At 42.1% G+C, this 10,437-nt stretch overlaps 1 protein-coding gene across 1 annotated transcript in view; it reads right to left on the reverse strand.

Annotated features, from left to right (window-relative positions):
* LOC102436445 (arpin) overlaps positions 1-10,437 on the reverse strand; it is a 55,993-nt gene that overhangs the window by 26,497 nt on the left and 19,059 nt on the right. Inside the window, exons 6-8 of the mRNA XM_014449101.2 lie at positions 7,218-7,309; positions 6,740-6,853; positions 1-68 (exon numbers count right to left, since the gene is read on the reverse strand). Of these exons, the coding sequence (XP_014304587.1) occupies positions 1-68; positions 6,740-6,853; positions 7,218-7,309 (274 nt within the window). The remainder of the gene's footprint in view (positions 69-6,739; positions 6,854-7,217; positions 7,310-10,437) is intronic.

Raw genomic sequence — 10,437 nt, forward strand, 5'->3', positions numbered from 1 at the left:
TATCCATATGGAAGATCAAATCCAATTCACAAACATTTTCGAAACATTTATCCAGGGTCTCCACAAAACCTAGGAAACACAAAGAAATAGGTAAAGAAGAGAAGCAGGGAATATCCACATCTTCATAAATATCACATGTGAAAGTGAAGGGGGAAGTCATACTATTTACCTTAAGGTAAATCTCAAACAAAACAAAACCTCCTTATTTTCTTATCTTTTCTCTCTCATTTTCCTCTCAGGTTTTTAATTTCTAAGAGATCATTCTGTTTGTGTTTCTTGTTTGTTTAGCAGCCCATGTTTGTCTTCTTTTATTGCCCTGTGGCTTAGAGATAAGGGGTTGTTTCTCCCTCTCCCTCTCTCTAAATAAAAAAAAATTCAATAAAAAAGAACGTATATATAAAAAAAAGAGCAGTCACATGTACGTTTTTCCTCGAGCCTCAAAACACCATTATTCAAGTTCATGATCAAGATCAAGAACCGAAGGAGTCAAAACTGAGGCAAAAGGTGTGCTGATGCATGGAGAGACTGAAATGAAGGTACTGCAGGCTCAGACAGCAAAATAATAAGATCTGTATCTAAAATTCAATCCCTAAGAAACACAATCCTGAGGAACAAAATGACAAAGAACATTCGTCTCATAGAGGAAGCGAGTGACTAAATTCATCTGAAAATGGTGAGGACACACACAAATGCAAAGGAAATCATCAAGAGGCAGAAGTCACTCAAGATCTCAGTCGTGCCCGAGCCGGTGTGGCTCAGCGGATAGAGCTGTCGGCCTGCGAACTGAAAGGTCCCAGGTTTGATTCCGGTCAAGGGCACAGGCCCGGGCTGCAGGCTTGATCCCCAGTGGGGGACTTGCAGGAGGCAGCCGACCCATGATTCTCTCTCATCATTGATGTTTCTATCTCTCTCTCCCTCTTCCTTCCTCTCTGAAATCAATAAAGATATTTAAAAAAAAAAAAAAAAAGATCTCAGTCACATAAAAGGTAGTTAAAGCCGGAAGTGGGAAGAGTCTCCATCCAGGACTAGGGGGCAGAAGAATCCTGATCCAGAAGCCAAGAAATCTGCGATCAGACCTCTTCCTGCTCAAGGTCAAGGGGTAGCAGCAGGAGTGCCCCAAAAAGCAGAAGTCCAGAGAGAAAGAGGGGAATGGGAAAAAGAAGAAGATTTAGCGAAAGTTTAAGCCTGATTGCTGGGGGGTTGGGAAGGACAGAGAAATGACAAGAACAGCAAGAAAAGGAAATGGTTGAAAAGCGAAAACAACAAGTAGCCGAGCTACTGGAAATTCAGTTCTCAATGTGCTGGCCTGTGGGCACCGGGGACACAGTGGCTGCTTGGATAGCGATGGCACTCACATGGCAGCCCCCGGAGCGAAGCTTCCGCAGGAAGCAGAATAGCCATGTTTAGCGATTATAACCCAGCAGCTGGGAATCACATGAAATTTGTTGAACAAGAGAAAAAACAGGAAAACGCCTCGGCGAGGCAAGAAACAAGGAGACAAATCCAAGCTGCTTACACATGGGATCAACTGAATTTTGAAAACGAAGACCAAAATGTCAAATTTAGAAAATGAATGGGTATTAACAGTGAAGATGGATGTAGCTCAGCTGATAAGGTGACAAGACTGTACAACAGGAAGAAGTATTTGGAAATCGAGAAGCCCAGCCTGAAGTGGCGAGATCACACACCCGCACACCAAGAGGAATGGAGTGCGGTTCATGGCTTCCGTCCAGGGGCGGAAGCAGTTGGAAAAAGGTCACACTTTTAAAGTTTGGGGCTTTACAGATTTCTTGTTCTAATGTTAGGTCCTCTGTCACCAAACAGCTAGCATTCTAGCTTGCAAGGGTGTTGCACTTTAATCCATTAAAAAATCTGGTTCTTGCCAGAACCGGTTTGGTTGTGTGGGGTGATACGAGAGGTTAGATAACACTATGGTGGTCATCATTTTGCAATACATTCGAGTGCCAAATCAACAGGCTGCACACCTTAAACTTGCACAATGTTATATGTTAATTATATCTCAGTGAAGCTAAGGAAAAAAAGAAAATTTCATTTAAAAAAATATATATATTTTATTGATTTTTTCCAGAGAGAAAGAGAGAGAGATAGAGAGTTAGAAACATCGATGAGAGAGAAACATCGATCGGCTGCCTCCTGCACACCCCCTACTAGAGATATGCCCACAACCAAGGTACATGCCCTTGACCGGAATCGAACCTGAGACCCTTCAGTCCACAGGCCGATGCTCTATCCACTGAGACAAACTGGTCAGAGCAATTTCATTTTTTATAAATATTAAATCTTCTTCTAAGTTTCCCGGGGTTCACCCTTGACCTCAGACTTCCCCAGAAAGAGCTCTTGTAAACTATCAGAAACACTAAAGCCAGACCATGACCCAGACACTTTGTTCACATTATCTCCTCTTGGAAGCCTTCATCTAAAAGTGGCAAATTCGCCCTGGCTGGTGCCCTGAATGGTTAGAGCATCAGCCTGAGCACTGAAGGGTCATGGGTTCAATCCCCAGTCAAGAGGACAGACCTTGGTTGCAGGTTCGACCGGGGCCTTGTGCAGGAGACAACCAATGGATGTGTCTCTCTCACATCGATGTTTCTCTCTCTCTCTCTCTCTCTCTCTCTCTCTCTCCCTCTCTCTCTCTCTCTCTCTCTCTCTCTCTCTCTCTCTCTCTCTCTCCTCCTTCTCCTCCCTCCCTCCTTTCCACTCTACCTAAAAATCAATGGAAAAAATATCTTTGGGTGAGGATTCACAAAATAAATAAAAATAAAAGTGGCAAATTACCCTTCCTTACACAGCTAAGTCGTGCTTAGCTTTTTTCACATAGGAAATATACATCCCTAGTAAAACTATAACGAGAAGCAAGGAATGGTAACTCAAAAGTCTAAGGAGGGATAAAAAAAAAAAAAAAAAAAGTCTAGCCCGGCCAGCGTGGCTCAGTGGTTGAGCATCCACCTATGAACCAGGAGGTCACGGTTCGATTCCGGTCAGGGCACATGCCCGGGTTGTGGGCTCCATCCCCAGTAGAGGGCGTGCAGGAGGCAGCCGGTCCATGATTCTCTCTCATCATTGATGTTTCTATCTCTCCCTTCCTCTCCCTTCCTCTCTGAAATCAATAAAAAATTAAAAAAAAAAAAAGTCTAAGGAGGGAGGCAATGAATGAGGAGGATACAGGAGCTTTAAGGGACTAGGTAACATACTGCTTCTAATCTGAGGGACAGTTTCATTTTATTGGCTTTTAGTTTTAAAATATATTTTATTGATTTTTTACAGAGAGGAAGGGAGAGGGATAGAGAGTTAGAAACATCGATGAGAGAGAAACATCGATCAGCTGCCTCCTGCACACCCCCTACTGGGGATGTGCCCGAAACCAAGGTACATGCCCTTGACCGGAGTCGAACCTGGGACCCTTGAGTCCGCAGGCCGACGCTCTACCCATTGAGCCAAACTGGTTAGGGCATCATTTTATTGGCATTTTTTACACTACGGAATATAAGCATGTTTGCATACTTTATGTATACACAGTATGTTTCACACTCAAAAATAATTTATAGAACAACAATAATCTTTCTGGGATCCTGACAAACATTTCAGTAATTTATAACCTGGAAGTACTGACATTTTAATGAGTTTTCTCACCCAGTAAAGAACATGTTTGATTTATTTAGTTTGCTCTTTTTTCATATTTTCAGTAGTTTTAAAGATTTCTTTATATAGACAGTGTCCGTTTTTTACATTTATTCCTGGGTAGTTTATGGACCTTTTTGCTATTGCGAGTGGGCCCCTTTCAAATATTGTTTTCTAACTTATTATTCTAAAGTAAAGCTATTAATTTTTATATGTTAAACATGTATCCAGTCCCCTTACTGAACTCTAATTGTTTTCCGGTTGTTTTGGGTTTTCTAGGTAGATAATTTCATCTGCAAACATTACATGTTCTTTAAATATGTTTTTATTGATTTGAGAGAAGAGAGGGAGGGAGGGAGGGAGAGAAGGAGAGAGAAACATTGATCAGCTGCCTCCTGCTCGCCCCCTACTGGGGATGGAGCCTGCAGCCCGGGCATGTGCACTGACCAGGGAATCGAACCTTTGACCTCTCAGTGCACTGGATGACGCCCGAGCAACTAAGCCACACCAGCCAGAGCCAAACATTACATATTCTTAAGGCTAGTAAAGCCAATACCCCAATACTGCCCTTTTCCCCTCAAAACATACTTTTAGATTTCCCGGCCGTTTGTTTTTCCCGATAAATTTTCCTTTACCAAGTTCTGTAAGATCTGATGGAATCAGACCTGGGTTTCCCATTTAATCTGTGGATTACTACTGTCATCTTTACTTGATTCTCCCCAACAAGGGGAAGGCTTATAGCTCTCTCCCTTCTGCTATAAAATCAATAAATCTACCAAAAAAGACATTCCTTTGTTTTTCCTTTAAGATTTTATAATGTTATTGGAATCAATGTCAAGTATTCCATACTAAGTTAATTTCAAAACACTAAATACCTTTTGTTACTGCTGGAAGTGAAATTTCATTAATTATGAATTTTCTAGCTATTTCTACAGAAATAAGAAATTCAATTTTGATGAATTCAATCTCATATTCTGCTATTTTGCTCTCATATCAACCATTACTTGTGATACATTCTGCATTTTTCTTTTTAGGTTTTCTAGGTACATAATTAGGCCCTCTTACAGTGATAACGTCTCTCTCTCCTCCTTTACTATGTTACTTCATTTCTTTTTTTTTTTATCACACATTACAAATGTTTGTCCAAAAGGAAGTAAATAGTAAGATACACCTTGTTTACCTGAGTGCCCCTGAGGTAACACTGCCCCTGGTTCTTGGTTTTAAAACTGAAATTGGCCGAAACCGGTTTGGCTCAGTGGATAGAGCGTCGGCCTGCGGACTGAAGGGTCCCAGGTTCGATTCCGGTCAAGGGCATGTACCTGGGTTGCGGGCACATCCCCAGTGGGAGATGTGCAGGAGGCAGCTGATCAATGCTTCTAACTCTCTATCTCTCTCCCTTCCTCTCTGTAAAAAATCAATAAAATATATTTTAAAAAAACAAAAAACAAAAAAAACACACCTACAATTGGCTACTTCTAGAAAAATAAACTAGGTGGCGGAGGGTGGGGGGAGAAAGATACTTTCCCACTGTATATACTTCTGGTGTGCCTTTTGAATTTTGAACCACAAAAATGTATTATTTCTTCAACAATAAATAGTTCATGCTAAATAAGTAAACACGCACTAAATAATCAAATAAAAATGCTTCCTATTCCAATTTGAGAGTATTTAGGAATACGATTTGGATGATCATTTCTTTCAGCTCCTACTGAGAGAAAAGGAAACTATTCGTTTCCACTAAGGTGACTTTTGGAGAACATCTAAGCATGGGGGTCTGGTTGCTAGGGGAACCAGCCATGTGATTAGAGCAGGGGTCCTCAAACTTTTTAAACAGGGGGCCAGTTCACTGTCCCTCAGACCGTTGGAAGGCCGGACTATAGTTTAAAAAAAAACTATGAACAAATTCCTATGCACACTGCACATGTCTTATTTTGAAGTAAAAAAACAAAACGGGAACAAATACAATATTTGTATTTGCATGTGGCCCGCGGGCCGTAGTTTGAGGACCCCTGGATTAGAGGGTTTGGACCTTGCAGTGCCTCCTCCCACCCACCCCTCCCTGGAAGGGAGGGGGACTGGAGGTTGAATCAATCCCCAATGGCCAATGATTTTCAGTTGACCTTACCTATGCCGTGGTGAAGTCTCCATAGAACCCCCAAAGGACAGGGCTCAGAGAGCTTCTAGGCTGGTGAGCTCCAGGAGATTTGGGGAGAGTGGTGTGCTTGGAGAGAGCATGCAAGTTCGCGCCCTTTCCCCATACCTCGCTCTATACATCTCTTCCATTGGGCTATTATGTGTTTTATCCTCATAACAAGCTGCCAATCTAGTAAGTACAATGTTTCTCTAGAGAGTTCTGTAAGCTGCCTTAGCAAACTAATCAAGCCCACGGAGGAGGTCACGGGAATCTCTGATCTATAGCCATTTAGTAAGAAGCACAGGTGATAGACAACCTGGTCTTGCGTTTGTTGTCTATCTCCAGATATATAGTGCCAGAATTGAGTTAAACTTATGGGACACCTGGTCAGTGTCCACAGAACTGAGTTATAAACTGGTGTCAGAATTGTACATGAGAACCAAGGGCAGCAAGATGGCTAGGTACTAACCAATGAATCCAAAAGCTCTGAGTGTTTAAGGGTTGCTATGGAGCTTTCTCATAGCACCATCTGGTGGACATCTGGCAACTTTTACCAATTACCAGTAAAGAGACTGACAAAAGGATCTACAGCAGCGGTTCTCAACCTGTAGGTCGAGACCCCTTTGGGGGTCGAACGACCCTTTCACAGGGGTCACCTAAGACCATCGGAAAACACATATATAATTACATATTGTTTTTGTGATTAATCACTATGCTTTAATTATGTTCAATTTGTAACAATGAAAATACATCCTGCTTATCAGATATTTACATGACGATTCATAACAGTAGCAACATTACAGTTATGAAGTAGCAACGAAAATAATTTTATGGTTGGGGGTCAACACGAGGAACTGTATTAATGGGTCACGGCATTAGGAAGGTTGAGAACCACTGATCTACAGGATGGCTCCTCAAAAACCCAGAGAATCCCAGAGCACCTGCCATCATTAGCGGACTACACATACCTGGATGAGGTCCAAGATCCCAAGCTCACTCTCCGATGAATCCACACAAAATACAAAGTAGAGGGTAGCATAGTGCCGATAAATCAGTTTGTAGTCAGCACCGCCAATCAAGCTGTGGGAGACAGGAGACATTTAAATCCCTGCATCTTAATTAAACACATCAAAGAGAAACCCTGTCCCAGGGCAGGAGAACGGAGCCAACACACAGGGGGAGGATGGGCCAAAGCGCAGTGCAGTTCCACCAGGTGAATGTGACCAAGTTTGGCAGTGGTGCCTACATCACTTCCCTCACCTTTTCTTCTGCCCATCCTCCCAGAAACCAAACATCTAAGGAAGAAAAATCCGAAACACAACCGTGCAACAGCTTTCAAACAGAATCGGGTCTCTCCCTCGGTCAGCTCTGCCTCAGGAAGCAGTAATGATGACGGCCACCCGGAAGTGGACACGTGGGGAGAAATCGGAAGCTGATTGCTTACCTTCCACCCTCCAAGAAGTTACAGATGTTGTCATCCCGTTTGAGAACTAGATGGAAGGTCTCTCGCACAATCTGCTGTTGAATTTCTTCCGGCTGTGGAATAAAAGAAATAGAGTGAATCAGCGGGGGCATCTGAAAATATATCCCATTGATGGAGGTGGACAGGGAGAGAAGTGGTTCCAAGCTGGGAATGATCTGAACATAGGGTACCAGATTCCAGAAAAAAGTGATGAGTAGAGAAAAAAATAATAATAGGGGAATCTCTGGAAAAATGGACAAGGCTCTGTTATAGGAATTAAGCAAGGGTATATTGCCCAGCCGGCGTGGCTCAGTGGTTGAGCGTTGACCTATGAACCAGGAGGTCATGGTTCAATTCCCATCAGGGCACATGGCTGGGTTGCAGGCTTGATCCCCAGAGTGGGGTGTGCAGGAGGCAGCCGATCAGTGATTCTCTCTCATCATTGGTGGTTCTATCTCTCTCTCCCTTGCGCTCTGAAACCAATAAAAATATTATAAAATCAAAACAAACAAGAAAGGGTATATTTACCTAGCTATCTAGTCACTAACCATTGTCCTGACAGGTAAGGTGATATTTCTTTATAGTTAATAACGAAGAAAGGAGAATCGACAACTCTCCAGCAAGGTGAAAGAAAAACTAGAAGGCCTGGTCCTGAAATATTTTGTCTTGCCCTCAAAAACATCTATGGCAGGGTAAATAATGTCAACAGGTCTAACACCTTAAAGAGGTCAAGATGTAATTGTGTACACATTAAAAAACAAACAAAACTGAACTTGCCATCTTATGTGCTGGTGATGTAGGTATTACATGTAAGATGTTGTGTTACCAACAGTGTTACTGAGAAAGATGGTTCTATAGAGAATAAGAATTTTGAATAATCGCAGAGCTACAAATACTTTTTTCCCCTCACTTACTACATCCGAGAAAGGTCGACTGTGATGGAATGTCTTGATAATTCACATTTGATTTCTATTTATACATATAAGGTTCAAAATGAGTATGGTTTTTAAAAAAAAAAAAAAGGATGGGAGTGAGAAACCAGTCATTACAGAAGCAATCAAAAGCGCTAGACCAGGGCTCTCAAATCTCGGTAAGTGTGCAATAAATCACCTGGGAATGTTATTAAAATGCCGATTATTCTGACTTACTAGGTCTGGGTAGGTCCTGAGACCATTTCTAACAAGTTTCTAGGTGATGCCAATGCTGCTGGGACCACACTTTGAGGAGCAAAGCTTAAGCAAACCTTCAGACTGGACTTGCCCTAAGAGTCAGATAATAGATTCAAAAATGTTAATACCTTTCTTTCTGCAGCAATTTATATTTGAAATGTTTAATTATATAAAAGAAATAGAGGTAGCCCTAACCAGTTTGGCTCAGTGGATAGAGCGTCGGCCTGTGGACTGAAGGGTCCCAGGTTCAATTCCGGTCAGGGGCATGTACCTTGGTTGTGGGCACATTCCCAGTAGGGGGTGTGCAGGAGGCAGCTGACCGATATTTCTCTCTCATCGGTGTTTCTAACTATCTATCTCCCTTCCCCTCTGTAAAAAAATCAATAAAATATTTTTTTAAAAAAGAAAGAAAGGTAAAAACAGGGAAAATGTCACTGTGGAGAAACCATTTTTCAGAGCTCTGACTCACCGTGGGTATACAGTGGCTCAGTATTTACTCAAGGATGAATGAAACCGTACTAATCACTGGCCCCTGTAAATTTGAGTAAATCGACCAGGTACTTTCCTGGTTTCCATTTAAAGAAGCTCACAGGGGGGAAGCATCAGCACTTTTTTAAACTGAGAAAAACATCTTTCAAGCTAAAGCCTTTAATCTGACTCTAGGGTGGAGGTGGCTGCAGTTAGTGGGAAAATGGTATGAAATGACGAAGCTACCTAATTTCTAATTCAACAAAAAGGTAAACTACCAATTGTTTATAGTCCTCAACTATTTTTTAAAAATATTTTATTGAGCCCTGACCGGGTTGGCTCAGCGGATGGAGCGTCGGCCTGCGGACTGAAAGGTCCCAGGTTCGATTCTGGTCAAGGGCATGTACCGTGGTTGCGGGCACATCCCCAGTGGGGAGTGTGCAGGAGGCAGCTGATCAATGTTTCTAACCCTCTATCCCTCTCTCTTCCTCTCTGTAAGAAATCAATAAGACATATTTTTAAAAAAATGAAAATAAAAATAAAAATAAAAAATATTTTTATTGAATTCAGAGAGGAAGGGAGAGGGAGAGAAAGATAGAAACATCAATGATGAGAATCACTGATTGGCTGCCTCCTACACACCCCACACTGGGGATTGAGCCCGCAACTCAGGCAGGTGCCCTTGACTGGAATCGAACCCAGGACCTTTCAGTCTCCAGGCCACGCTCTATCCACTGAGCAAAACCAGCTAAGGCTAGACCTCAACTGTTTTAATAATCCTTCATATCCTTCAATACTCTTATTTTTACAAGGTTAATTTTCACTCCTGAGCTAATATGGTTCTTAAAAAAAAAACTATGTTCTTCAAAGAAGATCTACAAATGGTTAACAAGGACAGGAAATGATGCTCAACATCATTAGACATTAGGGAAATGGAAATTAAAACCACAATGAAAATCTACTTCACACTCACTAAAACAGCTTTAATGGGAAAGATGAACAAAAGTCACTAGGGAGATAGAGAAATTGGAACACATACTGCTGACGGGAATGCCAAAGGGTTCAGCCACTTGAAAAAATTTGGCAGTTCCTCAAAATGTTCACCATAAAGTTACCGTATGACCCAGAAATTCTACTCCTAGGTATAAAATTAAGAGAAATGAAAAACACTTGTCCACATAAAAACTTGTAGTACATGGCCCTAGCTGGTTTGGCTCAGTGGATAGAGCACTGGCGTGCGGACTGGATGGTCCCAGGTTCAATTCTGGTCAAGGGCACATGGCCGGGTTTCAGGCTCCATCCCCAGGTTAAGGGTTCGATCCCCAGTAGGGGTTGTGCAGGAGGCAGCCAATCAATGATTCTCTCTCATCATTGATGTCTCTCTCTCTCTCTCTCTCTCTCTCTCTCCCCACACACACACACACCTCTCCCTTCCTCTCTGAAATCAACAAAAATATATTTAAAAAGAACAACTTGTAGATATATGCACCCCTATGTTCATAGCAGCACAATTCACCATAGCTAAAATTTGGAAACAGCCTAAGTGCCCATCAGCAGATGAGTGG

Source organism: Myotis lucifugus, unplaced genomic scaffold (assembly GCF_000147115.1).
Source record: "Myotis lucifugus unplaced genomic scaffold, Myoluc2.0 scaffold_1020, whole genome shotgun sequence".
Taxonomy (NCBI): Eukaryota; Metazoa; Chordata; class Mammalia; order Chiroptera; family Vespertilionidae; genus Myotis; species Myotis lucifugus.